At 39.3% G+C, this 24,326-nt stretch overlaps 2 protein-coding genes across 2 annotated transcripts; one reads left to right on the top strand and one right to left on the bottom strand.

The window, feature by feature from the left end:
• Positions 1-132: 132 nt before the first annotated feature.
• Positions 133-15,978, bottom strand: LOC122774268. Its single transcript, XM_044033384.1, has 17 exons — positions 15,842-15,978; positions 14,948-15,046; positions 14,684-14,860; positions 14,380-14,540; positions 13,327-13,448; positions 11,875-12,018; positions 11,076-11,131; positions 9,938-10,587; positions 9,674-9,847; positions 9,166-9,590; positions 6,444-6,511; positions 5,950-6,018; positions 4,702-4,806; positions 2,462-2,668; positions 2,218-2,372; positions 1,352-1,470; positions 133-861 (listed from the first exon to the last, which is right to left on the bottom strand). The coding sequence occupies exons 1-17, from the start codon at positions 15,861-15,863 to the stop codon at positions 711-713; spliced, it is 2,904 nt and encodes a 967-aa protein (XP_043889319.1). The 5' UTR covers positions 15,864-15,978; the 3' UTR covers positions 133-710.
• Positions 15,979-17,609: 1,631 nt separating this feature from the next.
• Positions 17,610-22,909, top strand: LOC122774168 (tetraspanin-13-like). The gene is made up of 6 exons (XM_044033226.1): positions 17,610-17,780; positions 19,890-20,057; positions 20,216-20,296; positions 21,144-21,257; positions 21,619-21,735; positions 21,822-22,909. The coding sequence occupies exons 1-6, from the start codon at positions 17,718-17,720 to the stop codon at positions 21,894-21,896; spliced, it is 618 nt and encodes a 205-aa protein (XP_043889161.1). The 5' UTR covers positions 17,610-17,717; the 3' UTR covers positions 21,897-22,909.
• The last annotated feature ends 1,417 nt before the right edge of the window (positions 22,910-24,326 follow it).

Raw genomic sequence — 24,326 nt, 5'->3', positions numbered from 1 at the left:
ACAATGTTTTTGTTTAACAAGAAGATTCTGTATCCACCTCTTACCCAGATCTGCTGAGAAAACTACATTTAAAATGCCACTAATTATTCTCTGTACAATAATATCAGTGTGAGAAATTCATACATATACTCATTTTGCCTTGTGGTTTCAGCAGAGGATTCTTCTATACTGCATGTACACATTTACTGCAGCTGAGTGAGTGAACACAGATGAAGAAATCAGGAAGTTTGTCAAAGAAGGGACACGAGGTGACGCCTCAACACTTTGTTCCAACGGCTTACAACAGGTTTGACCAAAAACGTTCGATTTAGTCACTTCCTGTGGAGCGGAATGTCCTGGTGACCGTGTGATTGTGAATTTCATGTCCAGTATTACGAGGCTGAGAGTTCATGTTTCTGGATCGAGTCGGGCAAATACACAATAATACAAGAGGTGACAGAACAAGTCAGTAAACTACGTTCAGTCGTACACAGAAATAAACAGAAATATTCTCACAACAAGCAACGGAAGTCTTGTTTCTGAAGAGTTGTTTCTTGACTTAATATTCAAAATACAAGTGACACAGTGTAGCTGATGGAACACAATGCATTTCCAAAATGATGCTCACTTACATACTGAAACATCCTATCATTCTTTTTCTGTGTGTTTGAATTGTCTCCTGTTCAAAAGCCGTCGCTATGGTTTTGCAGAGAAAAAGAAACTGACGGTTGCTAATGAACCGAGGTCCGGATCAGGACAGCAGTCTCACAGATGAATTTGTTTTGCATGGAACATGATCTTGTTCTCCAGTTGGCTGTGATATTTTCCACGGGGATAAACGAGACACACGGCTCACTCCTGTCAGAGTCCTTACTCCAGAACCTTCAAACACAGAGACTCAGATCATAACTCATCTACTACACACACACACACACACTTAAGAAGAAGAGAGAAACAATCTGACAAACGTAAACATCAATATTTACGTTTATACATCAACATAATCTCCATCAAACAAGAGATGAAACATGCTTTCATGACTTAATAGGATCAGACTGAAGAAATCAGTCCAACCTAAAACTTGTTATGTGTGACAATCTTCGTCTTCTTCACAACATCCATGAACCTTCTCTGTGGTCTTCCTCTTTTCCTCCTGCTCCACGGCTCCATCATCACCTTAGTCCAGTATACTCTCTCTCTGTCTCTCTCTCTCTCTCACTCTGTCTCTCTCTCTCTCTGTCTGTCTCTCTCTCTCTCTCCCTCCCTCTTTCCCTCTCTCTCCATGAACTTCATTCACGTTCTGATTTTAATGTAGATATACAAGTCACATGTCAAGGCAGAGACACAGATATTTGGACACCAGTTTTCTTACCCTAAAGTGACATTGCGTCCATCAACCCAGAGCAACTTTCCTTCATCATTTTTCCGTAATCCCATCCAGTATCCATGATTTCTGGTGTAGTACTCTTTAGTGTGTAAACCGATGAATTCCTGTGAGTCAAACAGATCATCAAAAACATGAACACACCTTTTTGATTCATTCATTGATTTTTTTGTTAGAATTGTGCTGTTCTTAACGTGCTGTGCAAACGTCTTTGTTGTTTTCATGTCTTTCAGATTCTGGGATCATCGTCATTTGGAATGGAATGATGAAAGTGGATCTTACAAATGAGGAAAGCTCCTCCTACTGCGTGAGTACGTAAGCATGTCTTGAATAAACCTGGCATAAAAGTTTTCACAGCAGATGTTTGTTGACATGACAAAGTAAGATAACCCTTGGCATACATGTTGCATACACCGACAGCCAATTTACTGCCCGTAATCCCCAGATCGACGTGTTTTTGCACTGTGGGAGGAAACCGCAGAATCCGGAGAAGATCCATGAAGACACAAGACACACTTCTCATGAGATGCTAGTACTCATGTTTATTTGTCCAGGAATAATCATGTCTGAGGGTGCACTACATGATGTTTGCCCATACTCGTGAGACTCTTGTGTTTATTTCTAATGTCTTTTATTTTTATTGTTAAACAAGAACAATATCTATCGACCCCTAAAGGAAGAAGCCGAGAGAAGAAAATGATTATCTCTTTTTTATTCTTAAATGTCACCAAAGTTACATTCTTGTTTTCATTTCTAGATAGTTTATTGCAGAAATGATATCTTTAAGCTGTTGTGCAACCTTTTAATATTAAATATGACACTAATTAAAAGTCTTGAGTGATGCGATAGCTCACCTGTTCTTGTTGACTGTCGATAACAACCAGATCTGCACATTTGTCCTTGCAAAGCCTCTGGCTTTGATCCCATGTCTTCCATGAAGGGGGTCTCTCATCAAACCAGTAGCACTTTTCCTGGAAATGAATCCATTGTTTCCGACATGGCTGACACTCTATGTATTCATGAAATTAGCAAAAGAAATAAAACTAAATGACATTTTGCTTTTACTTATACTCGTGTCCTCTTATACCTTCTACTCACGTTTGTCAGGGCAGAACTCATTGACTGGGAACGTGTCATGTTTCAGGATGATTCCGAGTGTCCAGTTGAGATTGTCTATGTCTCTGAGCAGCTTCTCAGTCTGATTCTCTAGGAGGTTTCTCTCCATGATCAGCTGCTGTTTCACCAATGTCAGGTTGCTGAGGGCCGCTGAGAAGGTTTCTGCACGGTTAGCCATTAGCACACAGACTGTAGTAGAGGGTGAAAGAAGAATCAGCTTAGAATGTTCCTTTCATTTTGCCTCGTTCCATTTCAACCGGAAGTCGGAACGGGAAGTGACGGAAACGCAAGTCGGAAGCGCAAATGTTTCTTGGGCTAGCCATGTTAGCCATTGTTAGCCATACAGCATCAGTCGATAACAATGCTAACATGTTTTATGGTCAAAAATAAAACAATGTCATGTGTATTGTTGTGATACAAATATGACAGATGTGTAAATAATGGGAAAAGTAGCAGCTGTCTGAGTTGATGGGGCGTTCCTGTCTTAGTGAATTCACCATATTTACTTCACCGATTTGCATTAAACTTTGTATCACTAGAATAGCGGTAGTATTTTTGAAAAAGTGTCATTCCCAACCTCAGTTTCCCCTAAGTTGACAAATATCTTCATTCTATTTTTGTTACGTGGCCACCAGTGACACTTGGACCGAGGCCTGAAACTGCAACGCTAATTCTGCGCTAACAGTTACGCTAGCAGGACTAAGTGCCAGTGGTGAGCAGGTGATGATACAATCTGCAGTGTCATCATTCTTTGTCACTGAAGTATAGTACTGTAGTATAGTATAGTATAGTATATTAAGTACAGGTATACATCTTGGTAAGAATATATTATATCATATTATAAAAAGTGGCTCCCCACGGAGAAAGTCTGGGAGCTTTTTATATGAGGTCATCCTTTCAACCCTGTAAAGCCTGACCCAGAAAATTCTAAATGTTTGGAAGTGAGATGTTTATTAAATATTATAAAATATTTTTGAAAATGGTTTTTGCCATATTTCTTTTTGTATATTATTTGGTATGCAAGGTTTTGCTCAGAACAATGTTCATTTGAGAAATAAAAACAATTTTTGCCCATAACATTTTGAGAAGATAGAACCCATGAGGCAGTTTTTCTCTTTTTAACGTACAGTAACAGTTTGTGCACCTTACTCTTCTAACAGTCGACATGACATTTCTGTGTACTTTCTTTTTCTCTCTGCTTCTAATCTTTTGGACATCTAAGAATACACACATAAAAAATGGTCAATATAGAATAACGATTATGATTTCAGAGGAATTGTTATTGTGAAAATACCCAAAACACATTTTGGATATTAAGATGGCATTTCAGTCAATCATTATTTTAATTACTTCATCAAAATAGTGTGTGATGGTATTGTTGAAGGCATGGTGTATACATGCATTTTTAACACAATTGTAATGTTATATAATGAATATTTTTTATGTTTGAACACAGACAATATTTGTTTTGAAAAAGGAGTAACATTCCCCAAAAGTGTGCGGATGATTTAATGACAGTAGCTATTTTGAAAAGGCCAAAAAGATAACATCCACTGCCTGCAGTGGAGTGATAATCCACTAGGGGGCAGAATACAGATTTCAGATCTTAGACAAAAGGTTTTAAAGGAAATAATTGATTGTGTTGATAAGATATAACGCTCAGAAACGTGGGTAGTAAATACAATACAAATGGTTTTATAGGGTTGTCAAACTGTGACCTGTGAACTACATCACAATATTACTTATTTTGTAAAACTGAAATGTTTTTATCTGGAATTTATTTTTATTTCAGATGACAATGTAGTGTCATACAGCCATATCCACCTAATATATTTGAATTGGTAAACTATAGAATAATCCCATCACAATATGTTGAGTAGATGAATTACAACTTCTTTTTAGGCATGTTATAAAAAACATATACTTTAAAAGTCTTGGCTGAAATATTTGGAGTTTCTTTGCAAATGTGTTGGAGGTCATGACCCAGTCTTTGAGGACCACTGCTGTATAAGATATGTGGTGAGTAGACTAAACATTGCTGCATGATGTCATAAACTGAATAAAACCCCAGCAGAAAATAGAAACCTCAAAAGAAAAGAGTATAAGACATGATGGATTCTGACAACATTTAAAGACCTCACATTCCAAACAATGGATCCCTTTTGGTTGTGTTTTTGCAGATTGAGTTGCTAATAACTCTCCATAAGTGATTTGAAACTCACTGGAGATAATGGCAGCGATGCACGTCACAAGGAGGACGCAAAGTATCACCAAAGACACCAGCAGCAGATAAAAGTATCGAGACTCTGCAGCTGCTTCAACATCTGCTGAAGAAAAAAAAACTCACATTTATCAATGATCAATATTATCCCAGTCATCAGGAATTCTTCTCCCCATACATTTCATTTTTCCCCCCAAACGTGACCAGAGTGTATACTGTCACTTTAAGGGGCTAGATTAAGTTTCTTGAAGTTACTGTCACATGATCGGAGTTAGCTTAGGGTTAGGCAGTATGTTACACACACACACACACACACACACACACAATGACTTGAAAAAGAATAGTGTGTTAAAGTTGTGTAAAAGTTTCATGTGGGAGGTAAATCCATGTCTAACACACCAAAGTACAAGTAACCTTAAGCAAACTACCAGTGGAAACCTTATTGAAGCGACTTGATGACGACACACGCAATACGATACTACCGCTAGGGGGCGCCCATTTTAAAAACGTACCTATGGGATGTAACTCCTGATTGAATGTGAAAGATTGTCTGTTCCTCACTCAGATTGGGTATGAGTCTGAAAAGGGTGTGGTCACCTGATAGTTGAAAATGCCTCAGTATCACACACACTGCCTGTCTTGCTCAGGGAATTAGCCAGGAATCGAACCCACAACCTTTACTTTGAAATGTCCTACTATAGAACCATGTACTACCAGATGAAGCTTGCTTACCACAGTTTGAGAACCATGGACTTAAAGTAAGACATTTCTTACAGGATGTACCGTGATAACTGAAGGATACGCTTAGTTGTAAAAACGCTCATTTGATTTTACATCACAATACACAGGAGTGTGATTTTGGGACTTCAGTGTTCAAAGTTCTTTACTGACAAACGTACTAAACAAGACAGCAGTAGACCAGCAGCTGCTGTGTCGTCATGAGCTAAAAACTCGAGTTTCTAACTGTAAGATAAAGCAGTACAAATATATATTCTTAAGCTTGTAAAGCAGATATTATTATATTATATTTTATTAGGCATTTTCTGAAGTTACTAAATCAGATTCTTTTCTTCTGTATCTCAAACGGGTTCAACGTACATTGAGTGCCTCAAACAACCACACTTCAAAAAACCTTGAACAATCCCCTTAATATAGTTCGTTATGTTTTATTGATTGATTCAAATGGATTATTTGAATTGAAGCGATATGTTGTAATAAAAAGATAATATAAGAGACTTTGATAGCTTACTTGGTGTCTTGCTTGGGAGGGTAGCAACTTGTACTGTAGCATAAACTGTGTCATCCTCCTTTTTCTCTGCTTGATGGAAATAAAAATATGGTTCATTTAGTTAACAGTGGTTTGTCTTCATGACAGATTAAAAATCATTGCATAGGAAGTGGAACGGGTGCACTTCTGCTAATTGTGGTATTTTGTCATCAAACCAACTCGGAGATGCTTCTAAGTTTGGAAGATTGAATGAATTCGTTTTTCCTTGTTTTCAATCTTTTAATCACTTATGTACATGTAGATTTTGACAAGTTGGTTGATTTTCTAGTAGAAAAAAAAAGCTGTCATACGAATGTGTAAATATAAGGTGAGGCAGTTCACTTCTAGTGATGTCACTGGAGTATAATTTAAATATAAGTACATGTTTTGGGGAAGAAATGTCAACTATAATTAAAAAACAAACAAAAACATTTGTATCACAAGTACAAAGTGTATTCTGAGCAGGATTCACTTACCTTTGGGAGGTTGAACACCATTTTTGAAAACCACAGTAGCATAACTGATTTCTTCTGCCATCCTTACACTTCATATATTGCTGTTGCCTCGGTGCAGAATAGAGGTTTATAACAGAACCTGTTTGTAATGGCTGTAAAGAGTGACTGAGTAAAAAAAAAGAACTAGTGCCTCACAGAAAACAAATGAGTTTCCTCTTCTCTCAACACCTTATAGGTGAACTGAAGCCACACACTTTGCATATGACATGTTTTTACTGCAACATGAAGCAGCTTTGTTTTGTAACAACACTGTTGTAATCCTGCAAAGAGTACAGCGGCAGTGTACTTTATATTTATACTGGGTATTATATATACCCCCTCTACATACGTACATTTCCCTGCACACTTCACCTGCAATACCTTATCTTGTTTTCTGTTTTATTTTGCTTTTATTTTATTTAGGACATTGTGTTATGCTTGCATAATAACAATAAAGAATCATGAATCTTGAATCAGTGGGAGCTGCGGCAGCTACAACAGTGTCGTTACAGAGTTACAGAGTTTGTGTAACTCCCAGTTACTACCATACACAATTAAGTCAAAGAGTTGTTTGAAAATGAAAAGACGATTTTATTGCTCATGTCCTCTTTTTGATAGTTACACATGTATTTCCTTCGGAACAAGACTCAACTGTTCAGAACTGAGCACAAGTATTAACACGTGAGTGTGAGCGTGAGCGTGGATGTGGAGGGTGGCGTGGGTGAAGCAGAGGAACGAAAATTGTGAGAGTGGTGTGTGCGTATTGAACAGGTACAACTGTTTTTGTAGGTGGTTTACAAATAAAGCTAACTCATCGTTTTATTACAATTACAATTTATGGTTCATATAATAATCATAAAATATCAAAATAAAGTCAGGCCAGAAAACCTGCACACTCATGATCATATTATTAGGAACAATAACAATGTGTTAAGTAGTTTTACAACTCCAGATTCTTTCACTCTAATTCATGTGTTCATCAGGTCTCAGTGCATCACACCGTCATCTGCCCCGTGTTCACGATGTCAGCATGAATCCACACAGCAGCTCGTTAATACATCGATAATAAGTTTGAAAATAAATGCTAATGAGCGACGAATAAATTACTCAAACCTGTTTTGTTGTAATATTTTAAAAATGTCAAAGAAAACCCATCATTGTCTTCATTTATTCACATTTCTCATAAAGTTTTCGCACACTTCCCTGACACTAGTCGTTCCTGAGACGTCACATGACCGCGCTTTGCCGTGCTCGTACACACCTGTGACGTCACTCTTTTTCTGGCCTTTAGGAAGGTTTTACAAATGTGAAACTCCATGAATTCAAAATATAGAATATAAAGATCTATACATGCCTGTGTCCATGTCTCCAGGTGTCCTGTGGACCAACCTGTCCTCCAACTGACACGTACATATAGGTCGTTTATGTTCCAACCCCTGAATACGACGTAAAGGTTTTTACTAGTATTTTTTAACTTGAATACGCACAGGTGTTACTGAGGTTAGGGTTAGGGCAAAAAAGACAGGGTTAGGCAGTACAAATAAAAAAAAACATGACAAAATTGTCTTCAAGGCATGTAAAAGGCGGAGGGGGCGGAGCTCTATTCAGTTTTTATAATACACCCATGGATTTCCCACCCCTGAGATTGTTTGCCCCGCCCCTGATTGGTTTCAGCTGTTTACAGTTATCTCATGTATAAATTATAAATAGTTCTGTCTCCCTTGTGCGTCTCGTTCGGTCCATGTGTTCATGTCGTCGGGAAGTTCTGGCCAGATCTTCATGTTTCCAGATGTTTTTGTTGAATTTTTACCGAGTAAATCTTTTGTTAAAACTCTTCATTGTTTTTTGAGTCCACCAGTGTCGTGTCTAAAGTCTTGACAGATTATAGAAATTAAAGTTAAAGATTAAAGTTACGATGACAATGACAACCATGGGTGTTTTCATTTATTTATTTGAATTGTTTTTAAACCTCACTGGGTGTTTTTGGAGTGGATGTTTCACATGTAAATGGTGCAAGAGAACAATGATTTAAAAACAGCCAAAGTGAAACAAATGAGTGAATGAATGAACCTGACTGCAAGAGACAGTTCAAGGTTCAAGGTTCAAGGTTCAAGGTTTTTATTTGCCATTTGTGCTTAAACAGACAGTCCAGGCACATTGGAAATCTTGTCAGTTGTAGGAAACAGAAACACACTTAAGTATAAATATAAATATAAACGTATAAAAGTAGACCTCAAATTAAAGTCTATACAGAGTAAAATGTAGATGTGGAGAAATAAAAAAATAAATACAGATATACAGCATATTATGGGGTGTAGTGCACAGTTCTGACATTGCACATTTATCAGGGAGAGGAATATTGCACATAGTATTACACATGGTTAGGTGAGGTAGTGTCTGGTTATTTAACAGAGAGTTCAGTGGTTTTGATTTGCCATCATTCTGACTGTGGCCGGGAAAAAGCTGTTAAAAAAGCGAGTTCTGTGTGTTATGATGCTGTCCACTCTGCTGTGCCTCAGGTTGTACTTGCAGCGTTTGTGTTTGAGCAGAGTGTGAGTCTCTGATGATTCCCTCTGCTCTTTTCCTACAACACTGCCCAGGTACCATGGAGTCCATGGTAGGAAGTTTTGTCCCAATGATCCTCTCCGCAGTCTTTATGACTCTCTGCAGAGCCTTCCTCGCTGCCTGTGTGGTGTTCCCGTACCAGACAGTGATGCCTGTGGTGAGGATGCTCTCTATCAGTCCTCTGTAGGCCAGGGTGAGAGGGCGGTGGTTCAGTCCAGCTTTCCTGAGCAGCCTGATGAAGTACAGTCTTTGCTGGGCTTTTTTCACTGTGGCTGTGGTGTTACAAGCCCAGCTCAGGTCAGATGTTACCTGCAGTCCCAGGAATCTGTAGCTGTCTGTCCTCTCCACCTCAGTCCCGCTAATGAATAGAGGCTGTGGAGGGTTTTTTTTTTTCCTGAAGTCCAGGATTAATTCCCTGGTCTTGTCTGTGTTGAGGAGGAGGTCGTTCTCCTCTCCGTAGACAATGATGTTGTTGACCAGGGCCCTGTATCCTGACTCGTCTCCCCCCTTGATGAGCCCCAGGATGGTGGTGTCATCAGCGTATTTAATGATGATGGAGCTGTCCTGGGTGGAGACACAGTCATGTGTGTACAGGGTGAAGAGTTTGGGGCTGAGGCAGCAGCCCTGTGGTGAGTCGGTGCTGACACCCGTCCTCCCATCTTCACCGCCTGGGGCCTTTCGGTCAGGAAGTCCAGGATCCAGTTGCAAGTGGGAGTAGGGACTCCAAGGTCTGCCAGCTTTACGGTCAGTCTGCCTGGGTGGATGGTGTTAAATGCAGAGCTGTAGTCCAGGAAGAGCATCCTGGCATACGTCCTGCTGCTCTCCAGGTGTTGCAGGGTGTGGTGAAGAGCTAATGCTACCGCGTCATCCACTGATCAGTTGGGGCGGCATGTGAACTGGAGGGGGTCCACAGTGTCTGGAACCATGTTGTTGATGTGGGTGAGGACTAATTTTTCCAGGCACTTCATGGCGACTGGTGTGAGTGCCACTGGCCTGAAGTCATTTAGGGTGGGTGTGTCTGGTCTTTTAGGGACTGGTATGATGGTGGAGGTTTTGAAGGTACGGGGGACTACAGCCTGAGATAGTGATGTGTTGAAGATATCGGTATACACACCGGCCAGTTGTTCTCCACAGGCCTTCAGTACTCTGGGAGGCACTCCGTCGGGTCCCACCGCTTTGTGGGGGTTCACCTTCTTCAGAGCCTTCAGGACCTGTGTGTGTGTCACCTGGAAGACAGTGTCCGTGGGGTCACAGGGGGTTTTTGAGGGTGAGTCTGTGTTCAGCCTGTCGAACCTCGCATAGAAGTTGTTCAGGCTGTCTGGGAGCGTGACTTCCCGGGGGTCTTTGGTTGTTGTGGTCCTCCTGTAGTTTGTGACAGACTGGATTCCCTGCCACATGCTGCGTGTGTTGTGGTTGTGGTAGTAGCCTTCAAGCTTTTGGGAGTGAGCCCTCTTTGCTGCTCTGATGGACTTCTGCAGCTCGTACCGGGCTCTCTTGTACTCCCCGTGGTCGTACGTCCCCATTAAACCAGGGTTTTTGGTTGGGGAACATACGCACAGTCCTGGGAGGTGCGCAGATGGTCGTGCACCAGCTGATGTAGTCACTAACGGTCGTTGTGTATTCATGGATGTCGTCAGTGGCCTCTTTGAACATGCTCCAGTCTGTGGCCTCTAAGCAGCCCTGCAGGCTCAGTCCAGGTGTTAATAGTTCTGACTGTGACTGGGCTTGACTTGAGCCTTTTGTTATAAACCGGTTTGAGCCGGATAGCCAGGTGATCAGTGGAGTAACCTGTGGTCAGAGAGTGTGAGAGTGTGGATTTTGTTCTAATGAGTTAGTTTGAGGAAGTTAGAGGAGAGTCAGGATTGGACTTCCTCTAAGCAGTGGGAGAGGGGCGTGGGTGGGAGAGGGTGTGTTAAGTCACGTCCCATTTCAAAAATCAGATGGACCCTCCTACTAGTTACTTCTTCAGCCTGGAGAAAAAAAAACGGACAGAGGAAAGTTATCCACACACTGCTTTCTGACACAGAGCAGGAGCTCTGCAGGGACTACCTCCAGTCTCAGTGGAGACAAACTCACAGCTCGACGCCGCCCTCCAGATGCTGGAACTGCAGGGAAGGCAGGGCCACTGGCATTGATGATATAAAGATAATAATAATAATAATAATAACACTAATGATCTAATTGTTTTTATTAAAGGCCAGAAAGATTCTGATTCTTTTAGGAGACACTGTCAAACACCCGTGGCCAAGTGGAAAGGGAACTTGGCTTGTAACTGGAAGGTCGCTGGTTCAAGTCCCTACTCAGTGTGCAGCCCACTGCTGGTTTTAAAACAACCTCATAGAACTGAGGCACTGGTTAACTTGTGGAGACCATACCGTAGGGTTAGTCACTAACATACAGACAAAAATGAAGTCATTAAGTAATGAGACTTCTTCTGGGATGGTTTACACTGGGTATCAGAGGGGGTACTTTCAGACATTGACCTGTGAAACATCATCCATCTTTGTGTCACACTTTACAGAGTTGGATTTTCTGTCTGTACAATAAATATATTAAATTAAATAAATAACCTAATCATAGTGAAATACATCAATATGTGTTTATTCACTCATTACATACCAATTTGCAAACATTTGTCACTAATAGTAGTCACTAATGACTCTGATGCTGTGGCAGTGCTGCACTTACAGAGGACACCTCAGTATTTCACAACAAAGACTGGTTGAAGGATTAGTTCATTATTAGTTTGGTTCTTTGACAATTTTATTTTATTTTGATTCATTGTCACAATGAACTCCTTTAACAATAATAATGATTCTGTGTCAAGGAGAGAAACAATTACATGAGTCAGTCTGGTTTGATCAAGGCTGTAGTTTCACAGATAAAGAGGTTCACCATGGAGCAGCTCACTTTCTTCCAGTTGGCCAGTGGATCTGCCTTTGGTATACTTAGAACACATGATGTTCTGTAGCCACGATCTGCTGTCCAGTAACTGGAGGAGGAACAAAATGATCATTTCAGCATGTGTTTCTTCATTTTTCTAAATGTTCTTATAGAGAGTTAAAGCCTTTTTACATCAGAAGCATTATTATAGTATTGTTATTTACAGATCCTCCTCTCTCCGGTCAAACACCAGCTACTGCATTCAACTTTTGCCACAGAGCTCCAGATATGATCCTTAGTAGTGATGCTTCTCTGCATTGTAATATGTTCTCCTGTCTCTGGCTGCATCCTTGGGCACATCAATAGTTGCTGTGCAGACGTGTATGTCAGTTAGACTCAGTCCTTTATTTACAGTTAATCACAAAATCCATTTCATCCTGGGGAACAACATCTATCCACCATCTTTATTACTTTTAGGATGAAACAGCCTGAGTAGAGATAAGTTTTCTGAGATATACCTTTTTCTTTCTACTGTCATTTACGGCTTATGTGAGCATGCAGTTTATGTGTTTATGTGTTAATTCAATTCAATTTTATTTGTATAGTGTCAAATCATAACATACATGATCTCAGGTCAGTACATAGACAACCTCAAGGAGAGCAGAGAACCCCAACAGTTCACACAATGAGCAAACACTAGGCATCAGTGGAGTGGAGGTTTATACAGTCAGTGATATCGACTTTTAATTATAGCACAGTAATAATGGTGATGACATGATGTATGATATGGATAGCCTCGAAAACTGGATCTGGATCCTGCAACCTGCAAGATGAGGATACAGAGAGAGAGAGAGAGAGGGAAGGAAGGAAGGAAGGAAGGAAGGAAGGAAGGAAGGGACACTGGGACACTTAGGGGCAGTGGAATGGAAAAAGCCTGATGTTAGCTAGCCTCCTCCCTCACTCGGCTCTCAGCCCAGATCTTGGCATTTTTCAAAATTAGGCACTGGGCGAAGTTAGCCTCAGAAGAGGTGGGTTTAGTTACACTTTAATAACAGTGAGCTTTCACATCATTAATGGGATTTAGAATAAGGTTCCTTTTTTCAAAGTTTCTCTTCAGTCCTTCCCCTTATTTGCCAAGTAAAGGTAAATGTGGCAGGCAGGAAGATGCTGTCAATTTTCTTGGCAATATTTGTTTGTTTGGAGTTAAAGTCATAGGACATACGTTATAAGATGCTGAGATTTTCATTGGGAGTGACTAAGAAATGTGCATATTTGAAGAGAGAACTCAGGTTAAACAGTTTGGAGAGAGTAAAAGAGTAAAAGAGTGAAGGTTGAGATTGTTTTTGTCATGTGCAGATGATATTGGACAGTTAGACGTGAGGACAGTTAGTGTAAGACAGATGAGAGCGGCTGTCACCTCAGTGTGACGTGACTTCCGTCAACCCACATCCATGTGTTCATTTGATTCTTATTGCTGAGTCCAATCCAAAAGCCATGATATTCATCGTAGTAGTACTCCGTATGGTTAGAGATGAATTCCTACGGTGGTGACACAGCGGTTCACTGTCAGAGGACACTTACATGAATACAACGAATCAACTCTTATATCCAAATTATTATGCCATGTTTCCCACTTTTGACTATTGCACATCCACATATCTCTTGAAGGTCCAGTGTGTAAAATGTTGGTGAAATGTTTCTCATGTGGCAAAAATGAAAGATAAACATAATTACAGTAAATCTTATATGAGTGTACAATCCCCTGATGCCATGTGTTTTCATTTTGGACCACCATGTTTTTACAGCAGCCCTCAATGGACAAACTAAATATGAACAACAACACATCTGGAAGGAAAGAGCGAGGTGAGGAACATTCAGCTGCAACATGCTACTGATACATGTTGATACATTTTACACACTGTACCTTTAAGTACTAGACTTTATATGTAATTGTACTTCACTAATATATGATTTTAAGGGGAATTTACACTCTAAACTGCATGTATCTGACAGCAGGAGTTACTTTTTTAATATAATATACATATTTAAATTATATTTTAATATTATTTTTTTACATAATAGTACATAATACAATACAGTGTCATTTTAGATTCCCCACTGTTGTTTTATTGCAGAGAGATTTTCCTTCTTAAACTCAAACAATAACATTTGAAACACTCGGTCTAATGCTGCTTTATTTGGTAAGTTTGTGTCACTGACGTAAATCTGAGCAAAAAAGTCAAACACTGAAGTCACAAAATAACATATAGTATTGTGTGCTGTGATTTTTCTCTGTGGACTTTGGTGCATGGAATAAATGGTTTGTAAAACAGTTTGAAACTGCCAACCTTAACCACAGTAAGAACTAAGTTTTACCTGACCTATACGTTGGAAACCACTGGACTACTTTAATAATACAATTGTTATAATTAACGTAAAAGTGTAAATGCAAGGATAGAATAAGTCTTGCCTGTTCCTCCGGACTTTCAATCACCACCAGCTCTGCCTGCTTTTGTCTGCAGAAATCACGACTTCCCTGCCATGTCCTCCATTTGGATGAGAAGGGGGATTTACAGAACAGGTAACATTTTGATTGAAATTGTATCCAGCCATCCATACAAGGTCTACACACTATTAAACAAGAAGGAAATACAGCAGAATTATACTTGCAGATGTTTTCTTTTCTTTTTCTTTGAAATATGATGAAAACAGATGTTCTGATAAAAAAAGCATTTCTGCTGCAGGAAGTGAATCATAAATCACATTGTTGTCACCTGTGTTTGGGCAGTGAATATGGACTGGAAAGGAGTCATATTCCAGGATGACCCCGATGGTCCAGTTGAGTCCTTCTTTCTCTCTGATCAACTCTTCTGTCCGTCTCTGTAAGTCCTCGTTCTCCTTCCGCATTAAACTGATGTTTTCTCTCATTTCCTCTGACAAGACTGTTGTCACTGCAGTGAGGGAACACATAGTCACTCTGGGCCCTCACCTGGGCCTTAAAAACCCTTGAGAACAGGGGGATAGAGAGATGGACTTACTGCGGATACTGAGGATGATGATGACTGATGCCAGCACAACAAAAATGATTCCCATAATGGCCACACAAAGCAGAACATGTTGATTTTTCTTTATATTTCCTGAGGCGAACAACAATAAACAATGCATTTACAACTTTTCTTCATGATTATCAACTACAAAATGACCTAGTATTTGTACCAGTTCGGTTCCTAACTATACCACCTTTTTAATTTTTACTGCCTGTCTTTTAAACCCTGTCTTTTTTATATATACATATATACATATATATATATATATATATATATATATATATATATGATATGATATAATATAATATAATATGATATAATATAATGTAATGTAATGTAATATAATATAATGTAATCTAATATAATATAGTTAGCTGTACACACTTCTAAAATACTGAAATGACTCCTTTCAAAGTTAAACCAAATTTACATTACATTTAGCAGACACTTTTATCCAAAGCGACTTAAAATAAGTGCATTTCACTATTTGGGTACAAACAAGAGCTAGAAGTAAGTAAGTGCTTCAGCCAAACTAAGTGTGATGTACAAGTAAGTGCTTTTTTTGTCGTCGACGTTGATTTAGTCGCGGTAGAGTCATTAGATATAAATAATAATTTATATTGTTATCATTAGATATCATTACATACTGTACAATATTATTACTGCTCATGCATGACTGTGAAGGCAGCACATCATCTACAATTGAGCTTTAATGAACTGATGTGTATGCAGTAAACACTGAACAATGGTAGAAGGAATTGTAATATTTAAAGATTTGGTTGTAAACACTACTGTCCAGATAGATATCTTTACGTCTGTATGTATCAGAACCTGCAACAAATACAAACAGCCATGTTAAGTACAAGTTCCTCAAAGAAAACTTACTGTCAGTGTCTGCTTTATTCATTCTGTCCTCCCTTGTCCCCAGGGTTAGATAAGTTCTTAGAAAGATAGTAATTGCCAACAGCAGCTGGTTTAATGCAGATGGCCGTGGCTGAGGCGTGTACACTGACAGAGAAGCAATAGAGCGCAATTACATGATATCAGCTTCCTCTTTTTGGCAGCATGTCGAAAGGCAGTTATTTTGACAGTTAATTAAGGCAGTTAACTGTCATGTCTTCATGAGATGTGGTGTTGCGTTAGACCAGGAGTGTCAAACTCATTTTTGTTCAGGGGCCACATACAGCACAATGTGATCTCAAGTGGGCCGGACCAGTAAAATAATAGCATAATAACCTATGACCAACAAGAACTTCATTTTTACAAAACATGACATTTCTTGAGAAATAGAAGTGCAATTTCAACAATATCATGCCTAAATTTACTATATACACATCACACTGGATCTATAAAGGCACAAACATTTAGTCACAGGTATCTGGAAGTGAAAAATATTGCATTTGACATTACGTTTAGATTGTAATCGTAGTGTGAAATTTCAACAAATTCATCCTGTGGGCCGGATTGGACCCTCTGGCGGGCCGGTTCTGGCCCCCGGGCCATATGTTTGACACCCCTGCGTTAGACAGCGCTGCAGCAGACACGCAACCTCTCTTTGGCCTTTGAACTCACTGATGTGCACCTGCATGACTTCACTGTGCAGGCTGTTTAACATGGCTGTGTTACATATTATTAAATAGCTCAGTGTCTAACAGAGAGATGAAACGTCATAAACATCAGCAGGTGGACATTTTTCCCACTGGCAGCCATGTTTTCAGTGAAGGTTAGTGTCTGTCCAACTGTTACCAGTGTGAAATAGCTCTCTACACTCGGTTGCCCACGTTCTGTAAAATAAGGACTTGTTCTGTATTTGAAAGATAAAAGAAAGGTTCCATATTTGAACAGTTGGGAACAAACGTTGTTCCTTATTTTGATCAAGTCAGTGCAAAAAATGACAGATTAGTCCACTAATGATTTTGCAATTTGTATGAGGGAATTTAACCTGCTGCGGTCAGACCCTCTCCATCTGTGTCATAGTAACAATAGCACATACTATTGTAAAACTGTCAAACTGATAGAACTTGAACAGACTGATTTGTTGTGAAAACAAATAAGACAAAGTGTTATTAAAAGGTAAAGTAGCAGTGTTTGTACTGTGGCAGCCATCGTAGAATGCTCCAGGTTTCGCAGTTGGAGGAACTTGGAAATTCTGGGTTCCACCTACAAGTTGTCACAGTTAAGCTGGTTCCTGGTCGACGCAGTCAACATTGACTCTGAGACAGTGTCTCATACAAGCACAAACTGAACTGTAATGTGAAACATCATCTGAAACCTCTTCTTCATTACTCGTCTTATCCTGTTACGCCATAATGAGCTTTCTGTGTAGTGACTATTTGTAGCCACAAGGGGGAATCAGCTATTATTGATAAAATGTTGGACATCTATTTGTCCTCCTCCGAGTGAGGTGAAGACACACACGTCAAGAAAAATGAATGTGAATCTATTGTAGATACTAAAGGAACTGAACGACACAATAGATCCAAGTGAAGGTCTGATTATAGCTGGATAAGCACTCACTTCTAATGACTCTGTGTTTACACTGACGTTGTATTCTGTTAATTTTTAACAGAATAAATAATCTGCAACGACGCAAGTGTGAGTCATGCGTAACTGACCAATCAGTGAGCAGAGTGACGTCACCAGGACGCTCCGCTCACGCTGGTTTGGTGTCAGGTGAAGGAACAGCTGAGTGTCGAGGTTCAAACATCCGCAGGTTCACCTTGTGTGTGTGTGTGTGTGCGCGCGCGCGTGGACAGCAGCGATGGTTTGTGGAGGATACATTTGTACCAAGAACGCGCTCTGCGCCCTCAACATACTTTATGTTGTAAGTAGAAATCAAGTGGAGTTCCATTTGTGTCACTAATTATCTGTGTAACACGTTGCGTTCTCCGTCATGTTTTGAGTGAGTCTGCAGCAGGGGGCGGGGCGTTAAGGTTCAGGAAAGTTTGTTTCCGTGAATCTTTCCCCCGTTGTTTTCCTTTTCAGGATTCTACTTCTATATTTTTTTCTCAGTTTGTCACTGCAACTGACTATTGATTATTTTCATAATCGATTAATTTGTTGATTCATTTAGCAATTCATCTTTTACTTAAGTCCAGTCAAGAAAATGTTGAAACAATGTAGTTCAACCAATGGTAATTAATAATGTATAAAAGTCAATAAAAGATAGTTACCGAAGGAGATACAAGCTTAAAGGGTTGTTTGTGTATAATGTGAATAACTATAATATTATTAAGCATTGATAAAGTTCTACTCACTCACTACTAAATTCATCTGTGTCAAAGTTTTCAATTTGGAATATTTAAAAAAAAAAAAATTGAAAGTTTCTGAAAATTGACCAGGAAATCTTGTCCCTTTGCAAGAACTGGAGCTGGGAATCTTTCAACGTGCCTTTGTTTGTTGCGATGCCACCTGCTGTTTCAGAACAAACAAGTCGTAATTACTGGCCGTGTTGTGGACACTGTTGTGGACACTGTTGTGGACACTGTGAACTGTCTCTCCACCGTTGACGTGAGATTCCATGCAGAACAATGAGCGAGTAAAGTGGGAAATGAAAATTCCAACATCTCTGTCCCACCAAAGACAATGACAGAGACTGACTTTGACCAAGATCCCAAAGACAATCACTTCAGAGCGTATCAATAAAAGTGGACGCCATGGACGAAGTGGCTCTTACAATTTGCCCTCCGATCTTAAGTCCTTGGAAATTCCTTGATTCTGATGTCAAATGTGTGTCACTGAAAGGGAATCTAAAAAATCTATGGAAGACTCTGGACGGCAACATTTACAATGATAAGAGATTGTTTAGATGTGGATAAAAATAAGTTATATAAGGATGTATATTCACTAAAAAAGTGAGGTAGGAGATTGTAAGAACTGTGAAATGTGGTGATTAATGTGAGGATTTTACTAGACTCGGCGTCATAAGATCAGCTTTTTTGTCTTTTGTTATGAGATGCCCAAATTAAACAAAAATACTATTACTAACCAACTAACCAACCAACTAACTAACTAAAATAATCCCTTTCAGTAAAATAAACCAGAGAATATTCACATTTAATAAGCTTGTTTATCACTATTTAAAACACTCAAACCTAATAATGGATTATCAATCTAGTTGGCAATTAATTTAGTCAGTTCATTGATAAATAAACTGAATATATTAAAACTTTAGCCTGTCAGGGAAATATAATTATTAACCAACCCTAATATTACACATTTCTGAGATTTTAACTCATTCCCTTGAACAGCCTCTACAATGTGAACTTTATATACCCTTTCCTTTAAAGTTATTAGTTGAATTTGACTTTTTTTCCATGTTTCTTAAATCATATGGGAAGTGTAAAGCTGCCAGCTGTGCTAACGTTAATCTGCTTCTCCGGCTTCCTCCCACAGTCCAAAAACATGCGACATGGGCATTAGGTCACTCTAAATTGACCGTAGGTGTGAGAGTGACTGCTTGTTTGTCTCTATGTGTGTCCCTGTGATGGACTGGCAAACTGTCCAGGGTGTGACGCTGCCGATCGCCCGATGTCAGCTGAGGTTGGCACAGCTCCCCCCGCGACTCTCATGTAGAGGATAAATGGATGGATTGTTAGACAGCTTTTCTAAATGGAAACTCTTCCACACCAAAGTCCAGTGTTTATTGATAATTGTTATTTGATAAGTTTGTGTCACTGAAGTGAACTCATTTAAATTCAACGATTGAGGCAGTATCATAGTTTCTTACATTTTTCTCTAATGCTGCTAATGAAGGACTTACTGTAAGTTTGCTCCAGAATGAAGTCGGTCTGCTCACCAAAAACAGAAAACAAGTTCAATCTTACATTTATGAATGATTATCGTATGATTATCGTGGGAACCTGACATTTTCTTTGGAGTGTCTGTCCTATGATGATGCTTTAATGCCTTTAATGCCTTTAATGTCTTGCAGCTGGTGAGTCTGCTGCTGATTGGAGTGGCAGCCTGGGGGAAATGGTTCGACCTGGTGTCCAGCATCAGGGTGGTGGCGGCCATCATCGGTGTGGGCATCTTCCTGTTCATTGTTGCATTTGCTGGGCTGTGCGGCACACTGAAGCACCACCAGATCCTGCTCTTCTTCGTATCCTTTTACAGGGAGTCTCCTCACACCTCCTCACAGTCGCAGATTAAGCCAAAGCTCTCTGAGGATTTTCTTCCTCTTGTGTGGCGGCTACACTGAGTTTTGTAGATGTTTCCAGAGTAAATACTGTGACTTTTACTTCCTAAACATGAACCCAGTACATGATGATTCTCTTCATAGTTTTCATTGTGCAGTTCTGTATTTCATGTGCTTGCCTGGCCCTGAATAAAGACCAACAGGTATGTGTATTCATTATAATTATAATGGAAATGAACAGTGGTCTCAAAATCAATTTAACAATTATTTTATTTACAGATTCATTTTGCATCATATATACATGTTTTCTTATTGTTAACACACTTTTACAGTATTTTGAAATTTGGTGAAATAGTGCTTTTTCCAAACCAGACCAAACACTCATGAGTTTGGGACCCTGTTGATGAATTTGTTTACACCAAAGAACGTAGTCGTACTTTACCAGAAGATTTTTATTGAATGCTACTTTAGTTCAGAAGCAAATATTGTACAGTTTCTCCACAACATCTGACTGAAGTCATTATTTACTTTTAATTTTACTTAGATAGATAGAAATTTACTGACTTTTTGTATTTTTATTTCAGATTTATTACTTAATTATATTTTAATTAATTAAGTAATAATTGATTTAATAATTCAGTTTTGCAGATATGGCTGTAAAATAGTCACTACATTATGCACAATTTGGCTCGTTGTGTATGATATTGTGATTTGGGTCAATAGTTTGCCATCTTTAAAAAGTTTAAAAAAGTTGGTCCCCAAATAGTTTGTAGATTTAAAAAAAAACAACAACAACAATATATGGTTGTTTCGGGTAATGAGAAATATTGCTTTGGGTGATTTAGTTTATCTTGACATTGAACATGAACTTTTGAATATTTCTACACTGCGACACACACTGCTACTTCAAATTGAGTGTAAGATGGATGGACATTTCTAACTATGTTTACATTTGTGAGTCAGTTTACAGCCTTTTCTCAAACTCCCCATTCAGTGTCGCTTATACAGTCAAATCAAAATACAGCCAGGCTGCATGTGTTTGATTTACAGAACCATCTACTGGAAGTCGGGTGGAACAAGTCCGACGCGACTCAGCAGGACATAGAGAAAACACTAAACTGTTGTGGCTACTCAAAAGTCGACTACACTGGCACCTGTGCGGCTGTAAGTACATCTTGTGGAACATTGTTGTATAGCGCTCCAGTAGTTGATGTCACACACCCACATACTCAGGAAACACATAAATCACTATTCAATATTGACATGCTCTTTGAAAGCTAGCTGGGGGACGGTGATTTTGTGCTTGTGGGCGCCATGTTGGTGACCACGGCTCTGGAGTAAGATGAAGGGAAGTTAGATGCTGAAGGTTTGGAGTAATGTCCTTTCCGGCTGTTTCCAAACTCGTCAGGCCGGCCATCGTCATTAGGCAGCTCACAGAAACCAAGTCACATGATTTTTGGAGCTCTAATGACTCACTTAACCCATATAGTATGTAGCTCAAATGATAATCTCTTCCTTTGTTCAGTCTTGCTTCAAGGATCCTTCACCATCTTGTGTCACCTGCTCAAACATCATCCTGGAGTATGCTGGGGATGTTCTTCGGTTTGTGGGGGGGATCGGACTCTTCTTCAGTTTCACAGAGGTCAGTAAATGTCCATGGTGCCTAAGGCAACAGGTTAATGAGCTGAAACAAGAACAGCAGTAAACTGAAGCTTTGTTTTCTTTTAGATCCTTGGAGTTTGGCTGACCTACAGATTCAGAAATATCAAAGATCCTCGATCAAACAGTGGAGCCTTTCTCTAGCCACTCCCAAATGTAATAAATTGCACTGCTGAGTAAATGTTTGTGTCCCCATGACTTAGTAAACAACACTGATCTGTGCATGTGTTAGATATGAAGTGCGACTGGAACTTTGGATGAATAATTGTGACATAATAATTATGACAAATATCACAATGGAAGAGTCCTTAAAGTCATAGTTCAGGATTTTTTAAGTTTGCTTGAATGAGGAACTGACACATGGTGCTGACTGCATATCCTCCCCCTACACCAGTAACCAGCTGGAGATACACATGCTCAAAACAATGCAATGGCAACACAAAGGTCAACTGATTTTAGCCACTTTAAAAGCTCACTTAATTAAAAATGTTCTAACTGGAAACTGAGGTTTGTAAACTCTGTTTTTAATGATAAGATAATGTGGTGAACGTAGTATTAACATATTTTAGACTTAAGCAGGAGCAGATTTAGATTTAGGCGAGCCTTTTGTGTTTTATTGTGTCCCTGCTTTCAGTGAACTTAAAACAGTTATTGACAACCACACTTCAAAAAACCCAAACTATCTCTAGTCAGACTATTTCCTACATCTTCCTGCCACACACACACACACCTTGAGCAAATAGAGTGCAGGTTAGCAGGATAGGTTCATGCCTTCATCACCACTCCTCCCAGATAAACAGTTCACATGTGAACACACACACACACACACACGCACTGCATGTAGTTTCCACACAGTGGATTTGTCCGGCATGATTAAGATTCAAATGTAGTCAAAGCTGCTGCAGCTCCACAGACAGTCGACAGAGATCATTGTATTAAACAAAACTCTTTTTGTTTTGTTTGTGTATTTATAAGACTGTAATTATATTCAAATAAAAATGTGGTTGTGTATGTTTGCCCTGCCTGACTGGCAACCTCTCCACGTTGTACCCTGCCTTTGGCCCTGTGTCAGCTTGGATTGGTTCTAGCGCCCTCATGGGGAGGACGAAGCAGTGGTTTTTCCCTATTCACAAATAAACATGCAGAATTACAAACGATGAGATGTTTAATGTGTTCACTCTCATGCTCACACCTGTGCATACATGTGATTCACCACATGACTTGCTCACATTCCTCAGCGCAGCACGAGGATGTCGGTCAGGAACTGCGGAGTAAGATTCCTGTGAATGGAAAATGAGTCCTCAAGCAGTCGAACCTGTTCACTGAGGCGTCTCCGAAGTCAAATAGCTTCACTGCTGCTTAAATAATGCCACTGTGTTCACAGCATGAAAAAACAAATGTGTATATGTATATATATCTATACAGTATATAACTATATATGTAATTAAAAAAGGAAAGCAGAACAAAACTACAAACTAGTGGATTAACATATGATGATTGAAAAAGTATGGAAGCCCGTTTCTGCCACAAAGAATGGATACCCAAGTCAATATTATATTTTTGAGATAGTATTCCATAATAATGCGTTGCTATTTCATAATAATGAGATACTATTTCAAAATGATGATATTTTTGAGATGACCTCTTCACACCATAACAAAGGAAACAGCAGACATGAAACTTAGTACAAATAGTGTCCCCATAAATTGAAAGGCACACGCTCACGAGGTGGTGTGGGAAACATATTGTACATAGATAATAGAATAAAACTTCAGACTGACGGTCACACTCACAGTATTATGTACAGTATCTAGCATCTGTGCATGATTTAAAACAGACAACGGGTAGGGACCATCAGATGGGTTGCAGATCTTCTTTTCTTCAGAGGATGTGAAGAATATTAACAGTGTGTGTTTATATGGTGCTTTAGTCTTCATGTATAGTCTTGATGACCACTCAAAGAGCTTTAGACTGCAGTTAGGACATTCAATTCAATTCACACACAGCCTGTGTCTAAAGCTTGTTACCTGGGTACATTTTCTTCCGTGTGAACCTTTACTGAAAATTAGTCACAGGCAGGTTTTTGTTTACTGAATTTTCTTCCGCAGCTAAACAAAGTCACCATCAGCTGTCATGGAAAAGTTCAGTGCGTCGTCACACGACATTTTTCCAGTTTGTCAAGTTCGTCTCTAAACAGTCAGGTGTCTGGCAGACATCCGCCAAGCCGGTTTATCTCACTGAAGGCGTGAGAGGTTTTTATCCTGATGACGAAATCCACAGTCATCGGTCTTTGTTTAAAATAATATCTGAAGTGAAGCATTATGGGACGCTGGGTTCCTTACTTTTCACACACAACAGCTACAGCTGGACACAAACATTCCTTTATTGGCATTCCAACACACATTAAGACATGAGGTCAGAACAACATTTTGGTCTCTCCAGAACCCAGTCACTCCAACAATAAAAAAGAAAAAAAGAAGAAAGAACAAACAGTTTAAACTTAAAAAACTAATAGAGTAATATAATTTGAATTGTCGTCCAGAATGAGAAAAAAAAGTCATAGTTTAGTATGTT

This window comes from Solea senegalensis, linkage group LG9, assembly GCF_019176455.1.
Source record: "Solea senegalensis isolate Sse05_10M linkage group LG9, IFAPA_SoseM_1, whole genome shotgun sequence".
Lineage (NCBI taxonomy): Eukaryota > Metazoa > Chordata > Actinopteri > Pleuronectiformes > Soleidae > Solea > Solea senegalensis.
Note: the sequence above shows the minus strand (reverse complement) of the source record. Positions and strands in the feature narration are given on the sequence as shown.

What these genes read in the sequence shown, in the direction of transcription:
- LOC122774268 (XM_044033384.1), bottom strand. Translation starts at nt 15,863, where the DNA reads ATGAATAAAGCAGACACTGACA. An exon ending in TGAGTTCTGCCCTGACAAAC is followed by an intron (nt 2,373 to 2,461) that starts GTGAGTAGAAGG and finishes ATGAATACATAG; the next exon opens with AGTGTCAGCCATGTCGGAAA. An exon ending in TCGACAGTCAACAAGAACAG is followed by an intron (nt 1,471 to 2,217) that starts GTGAGCTATCGC and finishes TTTGACTCACAG; the next exon opens with GAATTCATCGGTTTACACAC.
- LOC122774168 (XM_044033226.1), top strand. Translation starts at nt 17,718, where the DNA reads ATGGTTTGTGGAGGATACATTTGTACCAAGAACGCGCTCTGCGCCCTC. An exon ending in ACCAGATCCTGCTCTTCTTC is followed by an intron (nt 20,058 to 20,215) that starts GTATCCTTTTAC and finishes ACATGAACCCAG; the next exon opens with TACATGATGATTCTCTTCAT. An exon ending in TCTTCTTCAGTTTCACAGAG is followed by an intron (nt 21,736 to 21,821) that starts GTCAGTAAATGT and finishes GTTTTCTTTTAG; the next exon opens with ATCCTTGGAGTTTGGCTGAC.